Source organism: Gastrolobium bilobum, unplaced genomic scaffold (assembly GCF_033153095.1).
Source record: "Gastrolobium bilobum isolate Gb01-03AN ecotype WA unplaced genomic scaffold, APGP_CSIRO_Gbil_v1 utg1629, whole genome shotgun sequence".
NCBI lineage: Eukaryota > Viridiplantae > Streptophyta > Magnoliopsida > Fabales > Fabaceae > Gastrolobium > Gastrolobium bilobum.
The window spans coordinates 66,534-93,429 of NW_026898572.1; the positions used below are offsets into that span (position 1 = coordinate 66,534).

General features: G+C 36.8%; 2 protein-coding genes across 2 annotated transcripts; both read left to right on the forward strand.

The window, feature by feature from the left end:
* Positions 1-14,768: 14,768 nt before the first annotated feature.
* Positions 14,769-19,687, forward strand: LOC133317457 (U-box domain-containing protein 3-like). The gene is made up of 5 exons (XM_061519326.1): positions 14,769-14,939; positions 15,929-16,209; positions 16,416-16,532; positions 16,760-18,649; positions 19,222-19,687. The coding sequence occupies exons 1-5, from the start codon at positions 14,930-14,932 to the stop codon at positions 19,285-19,287; spliced, it is 2,364 nt and encodes a 787-aa protein (XP_061375310.1). The 5' UTR covers positions 14,769-14,929; the 3' UTR covers positions 19,288-19,687.
* A 4,663-nt stretch (positions 19,688-24,350) lies between these two features.
* Positions 24,351-26,509, forward strand: LOC133317461 (uncharacterized). Its single transcript, XM_061519329.1, has 2 exons — positions 24,351-26,135; positions 26,240-26,509. The coding sequence occupies exons 1-2, from the start codon at positions 24,351-24,353 to the stop codon at positions 26,507-26,509; spliced, it is 2,055 nt and encodes a 684-aa protein (XP_061375313.1).
* The last annotated feature ends 387 nt before the right edge of the window (positions 26,510-26,896 follow it).

Below are 26,896 nucleotides of genomic sequence, written 5' to 3' on the forward strand. Positions count from 1 at the left end.
ACACAGGGTAGCGAATTACTACTTGCTTGACACGTGTCATTTTTGCTGTCTGTGCATTCTGACGTTGCATAATTCGCTACACTATGTAGCGAATTATTTGTAAGCATATTTCGTTACACAGTGTAGCTAATTATCCCACGTGACATTCTGAAAAAATTTACTGTTGACATGACAGTCTGGTAATTTTTTTGGCCAGACGTGACAAAATAGTCAATGTTTCGTTAAGAAAGTGGTTAACAAGGGCCTATCAATGTGATTGAACTTTTAGCATAAATTGGCTTCTAGCTTGAGCAATCTTGAGAATCACTTAAAAGTTACTGGCAGTAAATGATGCAAGGGGGGGCTCACATGCTTGCCACAAATGTTATTGGCAAAACTAAGTGTTTGAATTTGATCACTGGGTGTCAGATCCCTATTGGCTGGGTTCTTGGTACGATTCAATAGCCAGCAAAGATTGCTTGAAGAGCACTCAATAACACTAATATTGATGTATACTCAATAGTACTCAATGCATTGTTGAATTTGAAAGTTGAATCAAAAGAAAATGGGGTACTCTATTCCCTTTTCCTAATGATTTAATGGCCGACCCAACCCTTCCATCCATCAGAGCACTCAGCAGGTGATTTTTACTGCTGTCACATGGCTCCACCACAGGAAAAGTTCTGGTTTGCTTTACCCAATTTGTTGTATTATTCATGTGACTAGTAAGAGGAGGATGAGCCAAAATCATTCTTATGTTATTTAATAACTTTTTATTGAATAACTTTGTCTTAAAATTATTGAAAGTTTTTATTGTATAAATCATATTTATAAAACATTACATTAATCTAAAACTATTTAATTTGTTGTTAGTACACATTAAGTTTGACATAATATATATTTTTTGAAATATATGACAATAAGAATCATTTGATTATGTTTTTGTTATTGCTCAATTTTTACATTTTTTGAAACAAGCAATCAAGCTAATAGATAATGACAATTTAACTGTTGGATTAATTATAAAATGAGAAAAGTGTTTGTCATTTTAAATGGGCTTTTTGACCCTTATGCCCCTTAATTAATAATTAATTACCAAATTGCCCCTCATTCAAAACTATTTCGAAAATTTACCCTCCCCAACAAACATAACACCAATCTGCCCATGTTTGACCGTTGACCACGAAGCCTACCCGGGTACACCATTACCTACCCGGGTAAATTTTGAAACTTTTTATCTACCCGAGTATGTAGGGGTGTACCCGGGTAGAGTTCTTGAATCTGGGAAAATGTTTGAATTATTTACCCGGGTACGGAGCAGTGTACCCGGGTAAATCGCGTCCAGAAACCCCAATATGTATGGGTTTCGGCCATTGTTGCGAGGTATAGGGTTTTTGAAACCCCAAATCTTTCTCTCTTACCCTCTCTAATCCGAAACATCTCACATATTTCATCTCATCATTTCAGAAAGCTGAATCTTGGTGGGACATTGAGATTACATCTCCACACTCCCATTTTGTGCTAAAAAATCCGAACCAACCTCCAAACCCAAAACCTAGATCTAATTTTTGTGTGAAAGATGAGTTCAAGTCCAAACATGGTTCCTATAGTTGTTTACTACAATGGGAGGCATTTTGAAGGTCCGAACGGTGTCCGATTTGAAGGAAAAACAAAAACGATGAAAATCAAAGTGGGCACTACATGCAATGAACTAAAGGAGAGAATTCTTCAAAAAATGGGGTCAGAAGGCATACATTCCATCCACCGCATGATAGCCAGGTTAGAGACTGTAGTGGATATGGATACAATATACTACATTGGAAACGATATAAATGATGATGAAGATGTGGAGTTCGTAACAGATGCGTTTGTTGAATGGAAAGTATTAAAATATATTGAGATATATGTTGAAGTTGATGTTGGACAATCTTCATCTTTACCGGTGCATACAACCACTACTGCACACTGTACCGGTCAAGAAGATACAGTTGTACGATCTTCTGCACCTCCTCAGGTAGCATGGGATGAGGATGAAGAGGATGAAGACGAGGACTATGTGGACAGCGAAGATGAGGGAGAACCTGAAAGTGCTATTCCAGAAGGTGATTCGTCAGACACTGACGTGGACGGTAATTTTGAGGCTGACATGAGCGCCGTAAGTCTCGGTACCCCAGCCTTGTCACCACTTCATGTCGACCCAGTCAGTAGTGGTAAGTTATTAAATTTGAATATTTGCTTTAGACAATTTATTATTTGTGGTAAGTTATTAAATTTGACATGATCTTTAGATGCAGGGTCTGAGGAGCCATTCTGGAATGAAAGCCAACATTATTCATTCATTAACTGGGCGCACCCTAATGACGAGTTGGAGATCCTATATGGCGATGATGACAAGTTGCTAACAGGATAATGAGCAAAATGACCGGGCTCAGCGTTTGCCCTCCTAGTCTCTGTAACAATGGTCTCCCGGTTATAATCACCAAATATATGATGGTTGTCTCCATCATATAGTGCTGCTCCTGTGACACCATCAAAATCGAACCCCAGTAGCTCCGTCCAGATAGGAGCAGTCATGATGATATCAATCCCGCAGACACGGGAAGTCAGCTCGCCTTGCGAGTAGCCAAGGTTCTGGTAGAAGGCTCTTACCATAACCTCCGAGTATGGGCACCGCATCTCCGCCAGGTGAAGTAAATGTGTCTGCTCAAGAAGCGGCACAATGTCAAAACGCTCTAGGTTGAAGAATGCTGAATCCAGTGATTTCGGTTCGCAGATCTTCCGGGTCATGAAAAACTTCACGAACTTCTCGTGTGAAGGAATGTCATCCTCAAACAAATATCCGAACGTCAAGTCCGGAGCCTGACTCGAAGCAGCCTGGGGCTGAGAGGATGACGACCCATCGTGACGACTCTTGGTTCTTCTCTCGGAATGGGTCACTGGCAGCTTTGAAACGCGTCGAGAGGTCATTGTGTCACACTATTAAACTGAAAAAATAACCAAAATCAGAAATTAGATACATGTTAGGGTTAGGGTTAGGGTTAGATTCAGGGTTAGGGTTAGGGTTAGGGTAAGCGTATGACATACAAATTGATAAAATAATTCGGACAGAATCAAATGATATAAACGAAAATACAATGAATCAGAACAGAAATCATAACATAATTGAAAAAACTGAAAAAAAAATGCACCTTTGATCGATTTCAATCGGTAGAAGGCAGAGAGGTTGCAAGGTCCGCGAATGATGATCACAAACAAGACGAATTAGTGCAAGATTATGCCTGAAATCGCTCAAGATGACACTCCTCCAGCAGCTCTACTCGGGTACCCCTTTTGTGGGTTTTCGAAATGGGGCTGCTGGGGTATTTTAAAACCCTACCGTCGATGTTTACCCGGGTACACTGCTCCGTACCCGGGTAAATAATTCAAACATTTTCCCAGATTCAAGAACTCTACCCGGGTACACCCCTACATACTCGGGTAGATAAAAAGTTTCAAAATTTACCCGGGTAGGTAATGGTGTACCCGGGTAGGCTTCGTGGTCAACGGTCAAACATGGGCAGATTGGTGTTATGTTTGTTGGGGAGGGTAAATTTTCGAAATAGTTTTGAATGAGGGGCAATTTGGTAATTAATTATTAATTAAGGGGCATAAGGGTCAAAAAGCCTTTTAAATGACATAAAGTTATGTCATTTTAAGAGAGAGATAGACACAAAATAAATTTTTTATTTAAAATTTAAATTAAAAAAAAAATCACCCATTTTCTCTCTATTATGATTTTTATTTTTTATGTCTATCTCTCTCCTAAAATGACATAACTTGTGTCATTTAAAATGACAAACATCAAATCCTTTATAAATTTAGTGAGTGTCATTTTGAAGGACATAAATTTATATACTTTTAGCAGTTTTTAACAATATATTCCTAAAAATTTATAATTAAAAAATGCTAAAAGAGCTTATGTTCTTTAAAAGGATTATTTTTTTCCTTATGTTCCTTTCGGTCAAATAGTACCCAGATGAAGTTGCTATTTGTCTCCATCCGCATACTATCTTAGTATTTTTATCCGTATATTTGAAAATGGTCGTTTGTTTTAGGGAAAAAGGTGTGTAATTTAAAATGACATACCTTATATTTTTCACTCTCATAAAGAAGTGAGACCTATATTTTTAAAACTTTTTTCCTCCACTCTCTCATGATTTATCTTTTTCTCTTACTTAACATGATACAATTTTATATCCTTTAAAATAATACACATTCTTTTTCCCTTTGTTTTAATGCCTTAAATTTCCTTTTGGTGCAAATCTTAAAGTGGCATTTTAACCACTTTATATATATGCACAATATATGGCACGGTTATATATGTAGGGGTTGAAATTTTTAACAAGATATGTGAATGCGATACCAACACGAAAAAAAGTAATTATGTTTAGTTGATCTATTTTTAAATTTATATTATGTTCGTGTTATTGATAAACCTTTAGTTTATCTTATTTTATAGACTAAATTAATATAAAATATCAAGTTAAATAAGTCAAAAACTAAGGTTTAATATAATAATCATGAACATTATCTGAATTTTTGTTTAATGGAATCATCTTTGCTATTTTTTAGGGATTTGTTGACAAAAGGAGTCAAAGATGAAGATTGGATAAATAGAGATCACAACTAGAAAAGATAAGATCAAGAGATGATAGAAGAAGATCAAAAACAATAAGATTGAGGATCTTATCAAGTTGTTAGAAGTGGGAGCTTAAGCCCCCATTCAGAAGCTTAAGCTCCCTAAAAAAACGCAAATAGCTACTGCCTCTGGGCGCTTAAGCCCCCAACTCAGGGCTTAAGCGCGCCACAAGAAGAAAAAGTTGTCGCGAGGAGCGCGCTTAAGCGCCCTTCAGAGCGCTTCAGCGCGCAACGCGAATCAGAATTCACTGTCCTAGGGCGCTTAAGCGCGCTACAACAGGCTTAAGCGCCCAGACAGATCCAACTTAGGCCCATTCGAGTTTTCTACTAGGATACGAACTCTTGGCCAATAAAAGGGCCATTGGGGACCAGAAATACAGAACTTTTAGATTGCTAAACAACTCTTGGGTGCTTGGAGGCGGAGGGAACGCGAAGAAACATCAGATTCATGTTCGTGAGCGGCGGAGACGGATCAACGTCAAGTGTTCACTGGAGATTTTGAAGATCCACCAATCACCTATGGAGTTTGGGGGAGCTTTTCTATTTTCTTTTGTTCTTGATTTTGCCATGTCCGGCTAGTTCTTTAAGTAGTTAGGGTTAGATGGATTTTAGTCGATTTATTATGCTTTGAATAATTCGTACGTTAATTTTCCTTTTTATCATGAATGAAGTTATCTGTTTTTAATGCTTTATATAGGCTTGAATCTTATATAATGATCATCGGTAAATGCATGACAATAGGGATGTTGGTGTGTGATCCATATCTGATAACTTCATCGTAAACGCTATGATTCTAGGAATAGACATAGAATTTGCGTAACCTTAAGATTCTTGAACTTAATGCTTGCATTCTTGGGGAATAACCGGGGAACTAGGGTTCTTTCAAGTTTGTAAAGGTTTTAGGGTAACAAGGGATTGAGCTCTAATAACACGCGAAAGAATTGGTTAGATTGATATTAAGGACGGTTAACGTAAAGAAGGACTTTGAATCATAATAAGGAGATTAAAGGAAATCGAACCCCTAGCTACGTTCTTTTACATTCTTAAATCACATCTTTAATTTCTTGTCTTTAATTCTTGCAAGTAATTAGCTTAATATTTAATATTTTAATTTTACAATTCAAATCCTGTTTCCAAATACACTTTCGATTGTCCAACTAAGTTTGCGATAGTGAATTAGTGCTTGAACCGTAATCCTCGTGGGAACGATCTCTTACTTAATCATATATTACTTGTACGATCGGTGCACTTGCCGTGAGTAGCAACAGTTATAAAATTTGACACCGAAAAATTTGTGTAATGTTACATAGTAAACCCTCAAATACGAAATTGATTGCGTTAATCTTTTTATAGGTTATATGAAATTATCAACTTGCAAAATAAACAAGTTGTGTTTATGACGAAAATTTTGTCACATTTTTAAATTTGTGTCATGTGTATATTAGAATGTGTTTAATTATATTCATACCAAATTTGTATTGTGCGGTATCGTATATTCAAATTGCGATATCTAAATATATGGGAGAAAAAGTGTCAGTTTACTCTCTGATAAATCTAAACCCATATAGTGTGAGAGATTTTTTCGTGCATATGTACAGGTTATTTTCTATTTGCCAAGGGACAGTGTCATCGTGTACTGGGAGATTTATCCAAGGCATACATATTGCATATGAAGTTGGCTAATTAATTTATTTGACTAAACTAGATAATTATTGAAAAGAGGAAATTTTGTCAATCATTTGGTTGGAGTTGGTATTAGGTAGTCCACAATCTATTAAAAACAAAGGCGTTCATTTAGTTTTGGCTTGGAATCCTAACCACAAATTTTAGAATTTGGATCACCTGTTTTCTGTAGGGATGAATGCGTTGGAGACTATTTTGACCACCCGAGAAACAAATTTAAATATTAAAATAAAAATCAAAGATTATACTCACGAACAACGAAATTCTGGGACAAAAAAGTACTACCTTTCACTTGCCAGTTGCCATGTGACGAATAAAAGTAAAAGTTGTCTTTATTTCATGATTTGGTTGCCCAATGATAATACATTAATACATAAACATTAAGAGTTTGCCATGAGAATACAAATTTTGATCTAGATACATGTTCAACAATCAACATAAAACCCATTCATCTCAAAAAATCAAATGGGGGCCATGAGCGGGTTAATTTTAAGAAACTTTATTTGTTATGGGACTTTATAATTATTTTTTATCTAAGAAATAAGTTATATGTATGATATTACGCGAGTGATGTTAAAAATGTATATATTTATAGGGGAAGAAACACACATTTGTATCTGTGATTTGTTAGTGTTCAAAATATTCTGTTTATTCAAGAATTACTATATGTTTCATGTCATTTTTCCATGTCATTCATAGTACTCTTCATTAAAAATTTGCTAAAACTTAGTAATTATCTTTTTAGATTTTTTTATCAGTTCATGAGAAACTCGATTTAGATGAGTAATCTAATTCGACACGGAAAAAAGTTTATTCTGTACCACTTAGATTAATAATTAAGATTAACATTAATAATTTTTTAAAATATTATATTGTTGCATGGAAAAACGTACCATCACTTTAATGCGTCACGTGATTTTATTTTATGCAATAGAATTGAAAAAAAAAATTCAAAAATATAAAATAAGAGTTTGGTGTTTGTCATTTTAAATGACATAAGTTATGTCATTTTAGGAAAGAGATAAACACAAAAAAAGTAAATTATGGAAGAGAGAAAGTGTGTGATTTTTTTATTTTAAATTTTAAATAAAAAAATTATTTTGTGTCTATTTCTCTCTTAAAATAACATAACTTTATGTCATTTAAAATGATAAACACTCTCCTCATAAAAATAAAATAAAGAGAATACCTAAAACTTAAAATTAAAGTCCATGCTATTTAAGACCTGGATCCCAGGTCACCGGTAAATTGTATAAAATATATACATTTAATAAGTAATGAAATTCAAACTTTAGTTCTCATGTTTGAGGATCGAAATACTTATCACTGGATTACTTTTATTTGTTGGATATAATTTTTATAATTTAATATTCATTATATATTATTTAATAAATTTAATTTATACAGTTGAACTAGTGACTCATTAGTTGATCGAACCACTGACTTAGTACCTCGACCGAGTCGATGATTAAGTCAAGTTTGAAAACAATGCTAATAATCGTCTTTGTTGAAAAAGCAATAATATATGGGGAATGATCTGTTACAAATTTTTATAAATTATACTATGTACTTCCGGAAGTACATATTATAACTTAGGGTGCTTTCGGACAGTGGCGGACCTAGGAAAAAAAATTATGTGTGCACACTTAAGGTGGGGGTTCAGGGGCAGCGCCCCCGAAGATTTTTTTTTTAAGAAAATTTAAAATGTATTAATTATAGGGGTTAATTGATCAAAAACCAACCTCTATCGATGTCTATTTGATCCAAAGTTGACCATTTTTGCTTCACAAAAAAACCTGAAAAATCCCATGCGATTCTCCTCCACTTGATGAAGATTGAATTTCAGGAATCATTAATATCCATTAAGGTTTATGTTTCAAAAAAAAGAAGAAGAGACAAAGCAATATGGTAGGGTTTAAGCTTTAAGCTTTTAATTATATAGGTTGGTTGGGTTGGGCTTGAGCCTATTTTTATTTTTTTCTTTTCAATCTTCCTAATTTTTTTTTTTTACTTGACCTAAATCACCCACCCTTTAAAAAAAAAATTCTCAAATTTTTGTGTCTGATGTGCAGACGCAGGCAACAACACCGGTCCGTAGGGGTGATAAACGAGCCAGGGGCCTTTCAGAGGCCTTTGGCTCGGCTCGTGAAGGCCTGAGTTTACATGCCTAATATTGGTTGTTGGAACCAGGCTTGGACTTGTATAAAAGCTCGTTTAGTAAAAATGCCTCAGGCTCCAATTCAAAAGCTCGGCCTTGGAGCCTATCAGGCTGGCCTAATATATTAATTTTTATTTATATTTATATTTTTTATACTATTTGTAATAGCCCTCTCTCTCCTCTCAATCCATTTCACCCCTATTTTATTAGTTAAACAGATTTTTTGAATGATTTTGTTCTATATTATGATGTTTGGATATACATTGAATTTATGAATATTTATGGAATTACTAGTGTTGTTGATTGTATATTCTGTTTGGATAAATTTTGTTGTCTTATTTTTTTCTTACAGGCTAAATCAGGCTTTTATCTTTTGTAAATAAGGCAGGCCACAGGCCGATAATTATATTTGTAACAGGTAACAGGCTTGGTAAGGCTGACACATTTAAACACAGGCTTATCCTTTTAAAACCAAAACTCGGCTCGGCTCGGCCCGTTAACACCCCTACCGGTCCGCCTCTGCTTCCAGAAATACATAGTATAGTTTGTAATAGTTTATAAACAAAAAATTTGTAAATATAACTCTCTCCATATATATATATATATATATATATATATATATATATATATATATATATATATATCAAACATGCCTATTTTAGGTTTAGTTAAAGAGATTAATATTTCTCATATTATAGGAGATAATTTTATTTTATATACACAAATAAAAGTATGTGAGCCCTATATATGGCTATGTGAAGAGGAGAGAGAAAAAGAAAATATGAATCTCACACATTTATATATATATATATATATATATATATATATATATATGAGGTAGGATCCTTTGACACCGGTGTCAAATTTGAAGTTTGACACCTCATTTGAGAGCCGTTAGATCAAAAAAGATCAACGACTCTGATTTGTAAGCATGTGATACCATTGATCTTTTTTGATCTAATGGCTTTCAGATGAGGTGTCAAATTTCAAATTTGACACCGGTGTCAAATGATCCTACCTCTATATATATATATATATATATATATATATATAATAAAATTATTTTGCACAACATGAAAAATACTAATTTTTTATTTAAATTATGAAAGTTCAATTGTTTGGAGTTGTTCAGTAACTAGCTAAGCAGATATATACTACGTACATACAATCATACTCAGGGTTTTTGACCCTTTTGCCCCTAATTAAATAATTAATAACCAATTTGCCCCTCCCCCAGAACTATCCACCATCCTGCCCCCATTTAGTCGATTAAGTTGCACTTTTAATCGACTAAATGGGCTAAACTCAGAAATTATGAAACGCGAATTTTAGTCGACTAAAAACTCACCTTAATCGACTAAATTGTTTGCACTTTTAGTCGACTAAGCACATTATTTAGTCGACTAAATGTCCCAGATCAAGTTTTTTAAAACCCCCCCATTTCGCAAAGGGGGTTATTTTCAAACCCTAATCGACTAAATCGTTGCATTCCGTCCCCTCTCTCCAACCAAGTCAGAATCTCAACCCTTGAAGGTGCGATTGAAGCTTCCTTGGTTCACACTTGCGAAATCGACATTTAGGTAACGTATTCCGACTTGCATTTGGTTTTAAGTTTAGTTTTTTTTTTGGTTTTCTTCATGCATTTGATTTATGTTTGCGGTTTTGTGGATTTAGGTTACGGGTAGGGTGCTAAGTTTGTTGTGAGGGTGAGGGTTAGGGTTGATGTGGTGCCTTAGGCTTAGGGTTAGGGTTATGTTAGGGTTAGGGTTAGGGTTAAGGTTTACGTTGCTGTTTTGTTTGGGTTGTAGTGTTTAGGGTTAGGAATGGGTTTTTGTGTTCTGTTTTAGGGTTTAGGGTAAGGGTTAGGGTTAGGGTTGAGGGTTGAGGGTTAGGGTTTCTGTTTCTGTTTTAGGGTTAGGGATTGGATGATGTATAAGGCCAAACACAAGGGTGCACTTCCATTTGCTTGTCTTGTTCAGAGGATATTGGAGCATTTTGATGTTCCCATGGGTAATGTGACCTTGAAGAAGACCACAAGGTATAATCATAAGTTTGGAAAACGTCTACTGGAGCAGTGCAAGATGACAAAGAACCCCCAAACAGGAGTGTGGCAGTTCACAGGTGCGGCTGATGTTGAGGTTCCTGATGTTGCTCCAGTTGTAGACATGGTTGACCCCGAGGTGGAGGATGATGATGACGATGATGATGAGGGTGACCAGCAGGAGATAGTTGAGCCTGAGGGTGGGTTTTCATTACGTGATGTCATGAAGGGCATAAACGCCACGCTGAAGAAAATAGGAAAAATGGCGCTGAAACACAAAAAATGGAGGAAGAGTCACGTGCAGAAGGGAAATGAAAGATTTAGACATATACAGGGACGGTTAAAGGGTGTTGAAGATAGGCTTGCTCGTCTAGAGCTTGGACGAGGACAACAGATTGAGGATGTTGCAGGGCAGGGGGCTGATGTGTCAGATGAGGATGACGAGGAGACAGCGTCCGAGGAGGATGAGGATTAGATTTAGGGTTTATGTTTCTATTTTACGTTTCTAGTGTATGTTGTTATGTAATTGACTTCGGTGTTCCTATTTGACATTTGTAGCTTATGTAATATTATGGTTATGAAATGAACTATTTGATGTTTCCATCATGTTGTGAACCGTTTACGTAATTATTGTTGTTTTCTTGTTTACCAAATGAAGGAACAAATATTTTTTACCTTCATGTTTTCAATTTGTGTCTAATCACAGTCCAACGGGTCTAAAATGTCCAATGAAATTCAGAACAGGTGACCTTAACAGAGTTAAAATAAGAACACAAGTTTCGGATACCCTAACTTGGAGCATTTATGCAGTACATGTACATTCGTGGTTTATAACCTATACAATACTATTTTGTACCTGAAAGTGTGTTCCCCAAGTCATTATATGCGTGTACATTGATATTCGATCGGTTTCGTGCCAAAAAAAATCGTGCAAAACAGAATGGGGTGTCAAAACCAGTTATTTAGTCGAGCAACCCGTACTGGTTTAGTCGACTAAACCAGTTGCATTTCAGATTTAGTTCGAAACTCCTGGTACAAATATAATGGATCTCCTAAATGCCAGCCACCGTGGATGTCATCGTCGCCATACAATATCTTCGTCTCATCATTAGGGTGAGCCCAATTAATGAACGAATAGTGTGGGCTGTCGTTCCAAAATTGCTCAATCTCAGACCCTACATCCAAATTTAAACTTATCCGTCAGTACGAAAGAAAACACAAATATATATATATATGCAAAATTAAAACTTTATATTACAATCTTACCACTGCTAACAGGGTCAACACGGAGCGGTGGCATAACCTGGGAACTCAAGTTTCCTGAACTAGTATCAGCGTCAAAATTCCCCTCTACGTCCGTATCGGAGGTGTCACCCAGCGGAATAACACTCTCGGGTTCACCATCGTCTTCACTGTCCATATCCTCGTCATGCCCATCCTCATCCTCGTCTATTTCCCTCAGTGGTATCTGACTTAAGACAGGTGCAGGTGCAGATAAACCGACCACTCTGTCTTCTTGACTTTGACTTCTTCCATGCACAGGTGCAGATGAAGATTGACCACAGTCTATTTCAACATATATCTCACTAAAGTTTTGAAATTTTCGGTCCACAATTGCATCTATGACACAATCCACATCTTCATCGTCACATATATCATTACCAATGTAGAATATAGCATCCTTACCAACTGTAGACTCTACCCTGGCGATCATCCGTTGAACGCCATGGCTGCCGTGTAGCCCCAATTTTTGGTTAATCCTCCCCTTCAGCTCATTGTACGTAGTGCCCCGTTTGATTTTCAACATTTTCATTTTTCCTTCAAATTGAACACCGTTGGGGCCTTCATAATGCTTTCCATCATAGTAAATCATGGTAACATACATGTTTGGACTTGAGCTCATCTTTCACACGAATTTTGGGGGTAGGAATCAGATTTTAGGGGTTAGGGTTCGGATTTGGGGGAAACAATTGAGAAATAAAGGAAAATGACAATGATTTCACAATTACTATGTCTTAGAGGTGGTGGGATGAAATGGAAGGGTGATTGGAAGGTTCCCAGCTGACAAACAAGAGAAAGAGACCAAGAGAGAAGTTTTGATTTCGAATATTTTGAAAATGAGCCCAAGAGAGGTCTGGATATAGGGTTTTTCGCGATCTTTAGTCGACTAAATAATGTGCTTAGTCGACTAAAAGTGCAAACAATTTAGTCGATTAAGGTGAGTTTTTAGTCGACTAAAATTCGCGTTTCATAATTTCTGAGTTTAGCTCATTTAGTCGATTAAAAGTGCAACTTAATCGACTAAATGGGGGCAGGATGGTGGATAGTTCTGGGGGAGGGGCAAATTGGTTATTAATTATTTAATTAGGGGCAAAAGGATCAAAAACCCATCATACTCAAGTCAAATAGCTGAGACTAGGACTAGTGTCAGTTATATACTATTATGTTCGCAAAAATAATAATGACTATTAAAAAATATAGAAAACTTTTAGAAGACGAAAAGATATATTTGCACATAATTGTAGGCTAACATACGTTTATATAAAAATATTGATTTGATTTTGTACAGATTTGAAGATAAATTTAAAAGGTTTATTAGTATCAAGTAACAGAAAACAAAATTTTATTCCTACACAATCATTCAAAAGCGAAACCCACCAGGTGAGAGGAAAAAAAGAAAAAAAAAAAGGAGTAGTCCACTTATCGATGTGAGCGCGGGAGATAAATAAAACCCTAAATTTAATAGTGTAAACATATACTTTTCATTTATAATGGATAATGTTATTAAAGAAAACGTCGACGATATATTTTTCTCTTCTATATCCCTTATTATGAACGGTGATTATATAAACTGAACTAATGTTAAATATATTCTAAATTAAATAGAATTGCATATTTTTTTTTATTTCTCCAACATTTGAGACACAATGTCCAAAGATCTGAGACAGCGTATCATACAGTGGAAGTAGTTGAGATTTGCCACTATTTATATTTTTGTCAAATGGAAAAAAGTGAGTGGTCAAAAGAAGGATTTTGTTTCGGTGGGAAATGCAAAAAATGGAATTTGCAGTCCGCTTACCCTTCATCCTGAAAAAATGCAAGAAAAATCTTGGATTTTGAATTTTCATCATGGATTTAAGGCATAATAAAAGATTAAATGTTTTTCTTGTTATAGGAGATAAATTTATCTTTTATACACATATAAAAATATATAAAAATCCATGTGGATTCATATAAAAAAAATAATGAAAAATATATATAAAAAATAAAATTATTTTCTATAATAGGAGAAATATTAATCTCTATATAAAATTTACAAATATGGAATATTGTAATAATATTCTAGCAAGAAAAAAGAAATAGTATGATAATAAAAACTATAATGGATAAGAATGATGGCTTTTTTACCTTTTACCCCTCATTAATTATTTAATAACCATTTTGTCTCTTATTACAAACTATCTACCAATCTGCCCCTTTTTAATCTATTAAATTGAATATTTAATCGATTAAATGGTCAAATGAAGATTTAATCGATTAAATCTCCAACTTAATCGATTAAATCTTCCTCTTTATCAGAAGAACAACCTTATGCATGAGAGATTTAATCGATTAAATAGGGAGATTTAATTGACTAAATCTTCAAGTCAACGATTTTTGCCTATTTTGACCATTTAATCGATTAAATTTTTGGCTTAATCGATTAAAGAAGGGCAGATTAATAGATAGTTCTGAATAAGAGACAAAATGGTTATTAAATAATTAATGAGAGGCAAAAAGATGAAAAAGCCAAAAAATGACCTATAAAGAACTTAACAGTGGAGCAACGAAATCATTACTCAATATTAATCATCCCCTAAAGTAAACTATATAAAAATAATAATGTCTTTATTTTGTGTTATGGTGTCCTCAAATTTTATGAAAAAAATTATAAAAAATACTCTAATCTTATTAATGACATCCTAAATTCAGTTTTTTGTTTTGCATCTATTTCATCTCACCACTGTTCATTATTTTCTTAATTGAATCTTCCTACTAACTACTAAGTACAACAAATTTGCAACCGTATCTGTGTAACATTAAGGACCCACCACTTTAACCCTTTTTATGTGTTTTTTTTTTTTTTTTAATAATTTCTTAAAAAAAATTCTCTTCTTCTTCTTGTTGTTGTTTTTGTTGGACCCTCTCCTTTCTCCTTTCTCCTTTCTCTTAGGCTTTTCAAAAAGCTTTGTTGGGAAAATACAGGGATGCATGAATGAATGGAGATGAAGGCCTTCAGTGAAAGCGATTGAGATTCATAAATCACATGCTTTTGGAAGCTTCCATTCCATTCCTTATGGTTTGGAGTTGATCAAGATCTGTTTTACCTGTGCCATTTGAATTCCAGAACCATGCATATAGGTATGCATATGCAATGATCCAAAAGCTTCTATTTTTGCTCACAAAATTTAATTTTGTATTTATTTATATGGTTTTCTCTGGTGCCCTGTTTTTGTTTTTGATTATTGTGGGATCGCATTTATTCTTCTATCACGTTTACTGAAAATCTGAGCTTTGGGTGGCTTCTGGGTTTTCTGTTGATATAAATTTGAGAAATTCTTGATGAAATCTCCTTAACTAGTGGGTAACTTTTGCTATGTTGTTGTTATAGCTCTTTGTTAGTGATTTGTTAGATTGGTTAATGCAAAAGATACACACTTTCCATTTGGTTGTTGGTGGAAAAACTAGGGAGAAGTTGTCAAGAAGAGAGAGTAATTTGGAATATTTTTATTTATGTGGTTCCCGGAAGATGAAGAATTCTGTTTGAGCTTTATAGTTGAATTAGGTTCATTTAAGTGGACATTGTTGTCTTCCCACGGTTATTTTACTGGAATTTTTTAACCAAGAGTTTTTTTTATGCACCATTTTCATTTGGGGTAGGCCTCTGTCATCATTTCCACCAAGGTTGCATCCCCATACTCTTCCATGGTGGGTGCCTTGTATACTTAATAACCTTTGCTTGATCAGTAATAACCTTTTTTCTAATTTTGTACTTGACCCCTTCTTTGTGTGAGTGAATTTGATCCACCTTTGGTTTTTATTGCTGTTGGTTTCATCATAATTTATGTATATTGTCTCCTTTATTGCGATATTTAAATATGCATATGTACTAGAATCATTAGTCATGATATATGTTTTTCCCATGAAGAGAAACTTGTGGTACTACTGTTAGAATATTTATCAATATTGAATTCTATCATGCATTGGAGTCTATTTTAATTGGTTTTAGGAGTAAACAGGGGACTATCTTATACATTAAGTCAATTCCCCAGTACATTTTATAGTGTGTCCTTTAGAATTCTTTATTTGTTTTTGTAATATTAGTTTGTTGTTTGGTTTCATTTAAGCAGGTCAAACGGATACAACTTCAGTGAAATGTCTAATCAACAGCATTTCTCGATTCATTCATCTGGTTTCTTGCCAAACAGTAAAACCTATGCCTTTTCAGAAAATCTGTAATAATATGGTTGGTGTGTTAAAGTGTTTGAAGCCTGTGCTTGATGACATTATGGATTACAAAATCCCTTTAGATGAAAATCTATGTAAAGAGTGTGAAGAATTGGATATGCGGGTTAATGAAGCTAGAGATTTCATTGAAAAATGGGGTCCAAAGATGAGCAAAATTCACAGTGTAAGTAATTCACTAATTTGTATTCTTATAGAAAAACTAATACTGTTATCCAACAACTGTCATTCCATTTTGTTTAAGATCATCAGTCTCTTTGCTGCCATCTGAAAGTTGAAAAAAACAATGAACCAGCAATACCTCCACCATTTGTCTTACTTCTCTGGGAGAGGTTGGTTCTAACTTTTTCCTTGGGATCATTCTATTTTCAGGTTCTACAAAGTGGGACATTGTTGATCAAGTTACAGGGCACTTCACTTGATATTTGTCACATGATAGTTAGATCCTTACAGTCACCTCCATCTGCATCAGTTTTGGCTAATCTTCAGGTATGTGCAAAGTTGGAAGTTATCTCCTCTATTTGTTCTTTATTCAAGAAGGTTTGCTTAGTTGATTTGCTTCCTGATAATTATTCTCCTATCCCGCACCCTTCCAAAAATAAAAGCAGGACATTATCAAAATCCTGCATTTTGCAAGATTAATAGTTTTTGTCAATTTTTTTGGGTATCTTGTTGATCATTATAAGTATGAGACTAATTTCTAGCAACATTTTCAGCGCTATATCCAGGAACTTCAATGTCTCAAGAAGGAAACGACAATGGTCAATATAGAAGAAGCACTGAGAAACCAAAGGGATAATATTGAACCTTGCAATGAACATCTAAAGGAAATTATTGAGTTACTTAAATTGACATCAAACCAGGAGCTCTTGAAAGAAAGTATTGCTGTGGAAAAGGAAAGGTTGAATGCTGAAGCCAATAAAATGAAAGGGGACTTGGAAGAAATTAACGAAATTGTGAATCTTGTCTGCAACTTACGTGATTATGTGATGAAAACTGAGAGCCCTATAGTCAAGAGTGGTGTCCCAATCCCTCCATACTTCCGCTGTCCTTTATCGTTGGAACTCATGTTGGATCCTGTAATCGTGGCTTCAGGTCAAACATATGACAGACAATCCGTCCAAAAGTGGCTTGATCATGGGCTGACTGTTTGTCCCAAGACTCATCAGAGACTTACGCATACAAATCTCACTCCCAATTACACTGTGAAAGCTATGATAGCAAATTGGTGTGAGGAAAATGATGTCAAACTTTCCAGTAACTCTGAGCACAATAATTCTTCCCGTATCACATCCCCCTCAGATCGTTTATTGCCTCAAGACTTAGCTCATGCATGTGGTTTTGGGTCTTTACCTAGTCACAATTCCATTTCAACATCATCTCTTCAAACTGGAGATACTTTTGAGAAGAAAAAGGGTGATAACTCTTTCAGATTAAGTGGAGAATCCAATGGATGCCAGAGTGGAGCAACAGAAAAGTGTGAGCAACAATCCCCATATAGTCACAGCAGAAGTGAATCATTTTCAAGTTCATTTTCTAGTACTGATTGTGTGCCTGCAGTTTCAAAAGAGGCGTCAGGGATATCTAGTAAGCATCAAAATGTGAAGGTGTTGTCCGGAGAAATCACAAATGTGTGTCCTGCTTCTCCTGGTAATAAACAACCAGGGTTATCTGGAAAGCAATTTCAAAGCCCTGGATCAAAAGTGGGAGGGATGGAGAATGGAAAAAATAATAATAATAATAGTCAATCAAGAACTGATTCTCATCCTGTTTTTAACATGGGATTGGATGGCTTGACCACCTCATCTCATGTCAATAAATTGATTGAAGACCTTCACAGTCCATCAATTGAAGTGCAAACTACTGCTGCAGAAGAATTGAGGCTCCTTACAAAGTGTAACACAGAAAACCGTATCATTGTAGGGCAGTGTGGGGCGGTCGTGCCTTTAATTTCACTGCTATATTCAGATGTAAAGATAACAGAAGAGCATGCTGTGACAGCTCTGCTGAATTTGTCAATTAATGAAGACAACAAGGCCTTGATCATGGAAGCAGGAGCCATAGAACCACTTATCCATGTTTTGAAGGCAGGAAATGATGGTGCCAAGGAGAATTCTGCAGCAGCTCTATTCAGCCTCTCTGTAATAGAGAACAACAAGGCAAAGATTGGCCGTTCTGGTGCAGTTAAAGCTTTGGTGGATCTTCTTGCGACAGGAACTCTTAGAGGGAAGAAGGACGCTGCTACTGCTTTATTTAACCTGTCAATATTTCATGAGAATAAAGCTCGTATAATTCAAGCTGGAGCGGTGAAATTTCTGGTTCGGCTAATGGACCCTGCTGATGGAATTGTTGACAAGGCTGTTGCTCTTCTGTCAAACCTGTCAACAATTACAGAGGGCCGATTAGAAATTGCAAGGGAAGGGGGCATCCCCTTACTGGTTGAAATTGTTGAATCAGGTTCCCAGCGGGGAAAGGAAAATGCTGCCTCCATTCTCTTGCAACTATGCCTTCATAGTTCCAGGTTTTGTACTCTGGTTTTGCAAGAAGGAGCTGTACCTCCCCTAGTTGCATTATCTCAATCTGGTACACCAAGAGCAAAGGAAAAGGTATCAAGCTTATCATCCTTTTCCTTTCCATCCTTATAAGTGGTCAGCAATTTTATTATGTGCATATACCAGCCAGTTTGCTTCATTTGGATGAGTTATTGTCCATCTCATGGTATAATAATGTTGAATCCTTCGGTGTCGATCATAATTATGCACTCATTTTGTTTAAACTAAGGGCTGAAATCTTGTTTTCTAATATTTGCTCAATAGTGCATTCTTATGTGATAGGAATACACCAACCATACTAATTATGGGAAAGCCTCACCCCAAAAGCTAGCTTGTAAGACCAAAGTTCATATAAACCCTACATCAGAACCCTATGTTTCCGATATGGGACTCCAAGTCCCATACCTTGCAATTGGATCGTAACATTGGAAATATAAGATTTTGGTATGGGGTTTATATGGACTTTGACCTCTCTTACCTTACAAACTAGCTTTTGGAGTGAGAATCACCCAAGATTCGTATCAATATCATAACAAACTTTGGTGGTCATGGCATACATTATCTCATGTAATGAGCATAATCTGAAATGTGCAAGAAAAAGCGTCAACATGTACACGTTCATGCAGGCACAACAGCTTCTCAGTCATTTTCGTAATCAGCGGGAAGGAGCTACTGGGAAGGGAAAATCATGAAGATAGACACTTTTGGTTATTTCATTTTGCCCCTTTTTTTCCCCCTTAGTAACTTGTGATAATCTTATTCCCCTCCCTATTCTATAGCTGCTGTTTAGGACTTAATGACTACTTTCATTGCATTCTTTTGATTTATACATGTATCATTTGTGAAGCTTCTTATCTTCTTCCAGTGGCTTGTCATTGGTTTTTCTCAAGTTCAAAATTGAACTTCACTGCTACGCTGCCTCATTTCTCCCCCTATTGTCTGGGATGTTTATTTTCGAATATCTCTTGTAGGCTTTAATTTTCTTTCCACTTTTGTGGCTGTTCTTGGGAGGAGTTAGTCTACTTTTTGAAGCTTAAGGTTGGCAAGATGTAAACCAAAACACTATTCAGCTAGAGCATAACTTATGTGGTCAATGCTGTACATATTTGTACATATACTATAGAATCTTGTGATGTACTATAAATTATTGTACCTTGTACTGTTATTTGAGCTGTTTTATTATTATGTATTCAACCCTTTGTTAATCTATACATTTTAAGCTAAGATTCAAGAAACTCACTACCATATTGGTCATCGAAAGTTCTAAGGGTGTGAGTGTGAAGACATATAACTGTGGGAACTTCTACAGTTAACCAATAGTAGCTTTTGTTCTCTCTCTCTGAATATATTTTGACCCTGTTTGAATATTGTTTTGTTACGTTAAGAAGGTCATCTAGGCCCAAGTCATTTAGATGGCTTTGTAACTTGATTTGTCACCGTTGATATTTTAGTCCATTCATTAGTTGATTGCATTAGGACAGTTACAATGTAGTTATACTTAGGAATATAGCACAAAGGTGTCATATAAATACTTGTAAACAGAAGAGTTGAATATCAATAAAAGAATTACTTGAAAAAGGGTATTCTAATATATTATAGAATTGTAAATAATCTGTACAAAGGGTTCTCTATTTATAAAGAATATTTTACCTACTTTTAACCTAATGGGCTTGGCCCAATACAACAAAGAGCTTGGCCCAATACAACAATAAATGACTAAATAAAAACTAAATAATAACTAAATCAATATTATTTACAACACTCCCCCTCAAGCTGAGGAATAAATATTTATCATTCCCAGCTTGCTAGTAAGTTCTTGAAATCTGTCTGAAGGAAGCCCCTTTGTTAATAGATCAGCCAATTGACGCCCAGTGGGAATGTATGGAGTGGTAATCGACCCGCTATCAAGTTTCTCTTTGATGAAATGGCGGTCAACCTCAATATGTTTAGTCCGATCATGTTGAACTGGATTATGAGCTATACAAATAGCGGACTTATTATCACACAGCAGCTTCATAGGTCCCTCACATTTTATTTTGAGATCATCAAGAACAATTTTCAGCCATAGTAACTCACAAATGCCTTGAGCCATAGCTCGAAATTCAGCTTCTGCACTTGATCTGGCAACCACATCTTGTTTCTTACTTCTCCATGTCACCAAGTTACCGCAAAGAAACATGCAATAACCAGTGGTAGAACGACGGTCAGTCACGGATCCAGCATAATCAGCATCTGTGTAGACTTCTAAAGATAGATTGCCATCACGTCGGAATAACAATCCTTTACCAGGAGTACCTTTAAGATACTGAAGAATTCTCTCTACTGCCTGCATGTGTTTTTCTTTTGGATCGTGCATAAACTGACTGACAACACTAACAGCATAAGCTAGGTCTGGTCTAGTATGGGCCAGATATATCAATTTCCCAACTAGCCGTTGATATTGTCCTTTATCAACTGGAGGACTCTCTTCTTCATAGCCCATCTTGTGATTCTGCTCAATAGGAGTATTAGAGGGTTTACACCCGAGCTTTCCTGCTTCTTTGAGAAGATCAAGAACATATTTCCTCTGGCTGATAAAAATTCCTTTGCTTGAATGAGCTACTTCTATCCCTAGGAAATATCTCAGTTTCCCAAGGTCTTTGATTTCAAACTCAGAGGCAAGCCGTGTTTGCAGAATCTGTCTCTCCACAAAATCATCACCTGTGATAATAATATCATCAACATATACAAGGAGCACAGTAAGCTTCCCATTTTGGGAGTGCTTGAAGAAAAGAGTGTGATCTCCTTGGCTCTGTCTGTATCCTAAGGTCATCATAAGTAGAAGCAATGGGTAAGTCATTAGAGATATCAGAAGAAATAGACAAATCATGAGAGGAAATAATATTAGAATCAGAAACAGGAGATTCAGAAGAAATAGGAGATTCAGGACTTACCAGTGGTTCAGACGATTGAGGTTGCTGGTGAGACAGTATGGGTTGTATCTCAGGTGTATTTGAAGGTTCTGACACACCAGGAGCAGACACACTAGGAAGAGAGAAGATTGATCCAGACTCAAAGAAGGAAGGGGACGAGTCTTCTGAAGAACTATTCTCCCCCTGACGATGAGGACCCAGGAAATAAGATTCAGATTCTTGAAAGGTGACATCCATAGAAACAAAAAATTTCCGACTTGGTGGATGATAACACTTGTACCCTTTTTTATAAGGGTTATAACCAAGGAAGATACACTTAAGAGCCCTAGGATCCAACTTACTCCGATGTTGTTTATGAACATGGACAAAGGCAACACATCCAAACACTCTTGGTGGAAGGCTCTGCAATATGGGAACAGAAGGAAAGAAGGAAGTCATGGAATGAATAGGACTGATATTGTTAAGGACCCGTGAAGGTAAACGGTTGATCAAAAAAGTTGCAGCTAATACTGCTTCTCCCCAATAAGAACTAGGAACAAATGTCTGAAAAAGTAGTGCTCTAGCAACTTCAAGAAGGTGACGATTTTTCCTTTCAGCAACCCCGTTTTGTTGAGGGGTATCAACACATGTGAGCTCATGAATCATACCTCTGTCTGAAATGAATTGTGACAGGCGTTGATTGACGTACTCAGTACCATTATCAGATCTGAGTCTTTTAATACCCTTACCAAACTGAGTCTCAACCATGTGATGAAACCGAATAAATATCTCTGGTACTTCAGACTTGTCTTTCATCAAGTATATCCATGTTATCCGAGTACAATCGTCAATAAAAGAAACAAACCACCTAGCACCTGAAACACTGTGCACTTTAGAAGGGCCCCAAACATCAGAATGGATAAGAGAAAAAGGTTCTCTGCTTTTAATAGTGCTAGAAGGAAATGACACTCGATGGTGTTTTGCAAATTCACAAACATCACAATGAAAGGTCTCAACCGACTGATTGAGAAACAGAGAGGGGAACATAGACTTCAAAAGACTAAATGGTGGATGCCCGAGACGCTTGTGATGGAGCCAAATCATAGACTCTGCAGTAGAAGGATGACGTGTCATTAATAACTGATTTTTGCTAGCATGGTCTGGAAGGAGATGATACAACCCATCCTGTTCATTAGCAACTCCAATTGTCTTCTTCGTGGTAAGATCCTGAATAAGACAATGAGAAGGAAAAAATGTGATAGAACAATTCAAATCAGTTGTAAGTTTTTGAGTGGAGATAAGATTAGTAGAAAGCTGAGGAACATAAAGAACATTTTTAAGAAACAAGGAAGGTTGAATTTGAATGTTACCAGAACCAATAACTGATTTATGGGATCCATCAGCTACGAATATAGTATGACTACCAACAGTAGGATGATAAGAACAAAATAACTCAGTACGACAAGCCATATGATCAGTTGCACCAGAATCCAAAATCCATGAGGTTTTAAAATCAGTGCAAGAAGCAAGAAGAGATATAGAACGTGTGCTCTTACCAGATAAGATCGAAGAACTATCATGCTCAGCCATTCTTTAACAAAAAAAGTTAACAACCAGCGATAAAATCAACCAAACAGAATATCAAATGACCTCTGATCAGAAAAATAATTACAGATCCAGATAGAAGACAAGAAGACGAGAAGAATGGTGGTGGTCCGGTCCAAAAACACGGCCGCACGCGCCTCCACGCGCCGGAGAAAGGAGCTGCGCGTGGGATTCACTCGCCGGGAAAGGGGCGGCGCGTGAGAGCGCGTGGATGGGCTTCGCCGGCTGAGATTTTTCTGGTGTGGTCGTCTGGTGAGCGCACACCTGTCTGTGGGTGGTCGCGGTTGAAAAGTCGCCGGAAAGTGGTCCAAACGGTGAAGACAGATCTGATTGGAGGCGATCGGAGGTGTTTCGGTCGTTTGTGGCGGAGGAACACTGCGTAGAATGATAGATCGGAGGAAAAATAAGGTCAACAATGGTCCCCTTGGTCCAAAAGGTCCCCGGAAAAATTTTCCGGTGGCGGCTAATGACGGCAAGAGGCAAAGAAATTAGGGTTTTGTTAAAAAAGAAGATAATATGTGCGGAAGCAAAGCCCTCAGATCGAGAGCTCTGATACCAACTTGAAAAAGGGTATTCTAATATATTATAGAATTGTAAATAATCTGTACAAAGGGTTCTCTATTTATAAAGAATATTTGACCTACTTTTAACCTAATGGGCTTGGCCCAATACAACAAAGAGTTTGGCCCAATACAACAATAAATGACTAAATAAAAACTAAATAATAACTAAATCAATATTATTTACAACAGAATTCACAATTTTCATTTCCTTTTCTCTGTTATTTCCTCTGTCTTTTAGAATTCATACCCTATCATTGGTGCTTTCACGATGCGGATTCAAGAACTTTCTGAGGAGTTGAATACGTTTCAAGAGCGTGTCGATGCCAATTTCGTTTCGTTCCAGCAGCGTGTGGATTTAAATCTGGAAGAGATTCGCACTCAAGCCTCAGACACACGTTCTCAGATTTCGTTGTTGGTACTGCAAATGCAACAATTGCAAGATGCTCTTCTTTCGCGTGTGCCTCCAGCGAGGGATTCTTCTGCAATTCCACACAGGTGCATGTTGATACTTCGTCTTCGCAACCTAATCCCAATCAACATCATGTGATTGATCAGCGTACCTTACTCAAAGGCGTTCGCATGGAAATTCCATTATTCAATGGAACAGAGCCGAATGTTTGAATTTTCAAGGCGGAACTTTTCTTTCTTCTCCAACACATTCCGGAAGATTCCAAGGTTCCTTTGGCTGGTATTCGCATGGACGGCACGACAGCGGCGTGGTTCCAGTGGATGTTCAATGGGGGGACGATCAATACATGGACAGCTTTCACTTTGGCCTTACGTCAAAGATTTGGTACGTCTGCCTTTGTGAATCTGAAAGGGGCATTATCCAAGTTAACTCAGGTTTCGTCTTTACGGGATTACATACAACGTTTTGAATCGTTGGTGAATCAAGTGCCTGAATTGGATGATGATTTACTAATGAATTTTTTTGTCTCGGGATTACAACCGGAGTTACGAAGTGCAGTACAATTGAGGGGACCCATCACCCTTCATCAAGCTGTTCAACTGGCAATGGCTTACGATGACCATCATGGAGAACTCAGAGCTTCTTTTTCTGGTGGTTCGAAAAGGTTTTTTCCTAAACCTGTTACCTCTGTTGAGCAGACTGCTCCCCCAACTTTGGGCTCGACTCACAACCAACCATTGGCTTTGCCTCCTCCTTCCAATTTAAAACGCTTGTCTAATGAGGACTTGCATAAGAAACGGGAGTTGGGCTTATGCTATACTTGCGATGAGAAGTGGACCAAACAGCACAGATGCAAGTCCAAACTCATGATTCTAATAGGTGAAGACAGTTCTCTGGAACCTGATCCAGATGAAGAACATATTGTGTGGCATACTGAGCAAGGATTGGGTGAACACATGGATGCTTCTTTGCATGCGTTATGTGTGAATCAACACCAGCATGCTTTGAAGTTTATTACCTCTTTGCAAGGTAAACTCATTTCGATTTTGGTTGACTCAAGGAGCACTCACAATTTCATACAGAGCCAGTTAGTTACACAGCTTAATCTGCCAATGGTACGCTCACAAAAATTAAGGGTATTCCTTGGTAATGGGGAATTTTTACTCTCAGATTATAAATGCCTGCAAGTACCTATCAGATTGCAAAATATCTTGTTTCATGTTGATTTCAGGGTAATTGATTTAGCTAACCTTCATGTTATTTTGGGAATGCCTTGGCTACAATTGCTTGGGAGGGTGACTCGTGATTACAGGAAGTTCACCATGGAATTTTCATGGAAAGGAGGTGCTGTGGTCCTTCAAGGCACGCAACCATCACAGGAGCGACATTCTCCTAACCTCCAAACAAGTAAAGAATGTGCTACGTGTTGTTCCATGCACTTGTTATCTGGACAGGCAACTACAGTTGAGGTCCATTCTGAAATTGCAACACTAGAGGATAAGCTGGAACCGAGTTTGTGGGAAGTAATTTTTGCTCACCAGGAGATTTTTGTTGTTCCTTCTGAACTTCCTCCATTTCGTGGCATGGATCATTCTATACATTTGTTGGAAGGTTTTAAACCAATAAATGTTAAGCCTTATAGGTATGCACACTCTCAGAAAACAGAGATTGAGAAGCAAGTAGCCAGATTGCTTACATCTGGGTTCATTCAGTATTCACATAGCCCTTATTCTTCTCCGGTGCTTTTGGTTAAGAAACAAGACAACACATGGCGTATGTGTATTGATTACAGGGCCCTAAATGCTGCCACCATTAAGGATCGTTTCCCAATTCCCACCATTGATGAATTGTTAGATGAATTGGGAGGTTCTTCTATATACTCCAAGTTGGATTTGAGAGCGGGATATCACCAAATTAGGATGCGACCTGCTGACATTCCGAAGACGGCATTTCGAACTCATGAGGGCCACTACGAGTTCTTAGTCATGCCTTTTGGTTTGACTAATGCCCCAGCTACTTTTCAAACCATGATGAATCATATTTTCAAACCTTATCTTCGCAAATTTATCATTGTTTTTTTTATGACATTCTAATTTTTAGCAGGTCAATTTTGGAGCATGTGCAACATCTTACCTTAGTTTTACAGTGCTTGAAACAACACAAATTTTTTTTAAAGGCCAGCAAGTGTGCTTTTGGTGTTGACACTATTGATTATTTGGGTCATGTTGTCTCCAAACAAGGTGTCTTTGCGGATCCCAAGAAAATTGAAGCAATGTTGCAGTGGCCAGAGCCTAAGTCTCTTAAACAACTCCGTGGGTTTTTAGGCTTGACGGGTTACTATAGGAGATTTGTTAAAGGCTATGCTTCCTTAGCTTTACCCTTAACGGATCTTTTGAAGGGTGCTGACAAATTTACCTGGACTTCTGAGGCAGCTGTAGCTTTTTGAAAGTTAAAGCAAGTTATGACATCCACTCCAATTCTAGCTCTTCCCAATTTTACAGATCGGTTTGTGATTGAAACAGATGCATCCATCACTAGCATTGGTGCAGTCCTTTTGCAACATGACAAACCTATCTCCTTCTTCAGTAAAAAGTTGGGAATTCGTATGTCTAATGCTTCCACATATGTGAGGGAGTTATATGCAATTACGGCTGCTGTCAAGCGTTGGCGGCAGTATTTGCTAGGCATTGAATTCACTATCAGGACTGATCATCAGAGTTTAAAAGAAATTCTGACTCAGACCATTCAAACTTCTGAGCAACAAAAGTATTTGTGCAAGCTGTTGGGTTACAATTTTCGCATAGAATACAAGGCTGGTTGTTCGAATGTGGTT

Excerpts from the sequence above, each read along its gene's own strand:
- LOC133317457 (XM_061519326.1), top strand. Across the intron at positions 16,533-16,759 it reads CAGTTTTGGCTAATCTTCAG|CGCTATATCCAGGAACTTCA; the intron begins GTATGTGCAAAG and ends CAACATTTTCAG. Across the intron at positions 18,650-19,221 it reads CACCAAGAGCAAAGGAAAAG|GCACAACAGCTTCTCAGTCA; the intron begins GTATCAAGCTTA and ends ACGTTCATGCAG.
- LOC133317461 (XM_061519329.1), top strand. The coding sequence starts at position 24,351 with ATGGACGGCACGACAGCGGCGTGGTTCCAGTGGATGTTCAATGGGGGG. Across the intron at positions 26,136-26,239 it reads ATCTTCGCAAATTTATCATT|GCCAGCAAGTGTGCTTTTGG; the intron begins GTTTTTTTTATG and ends TTTTTTTTAAAG.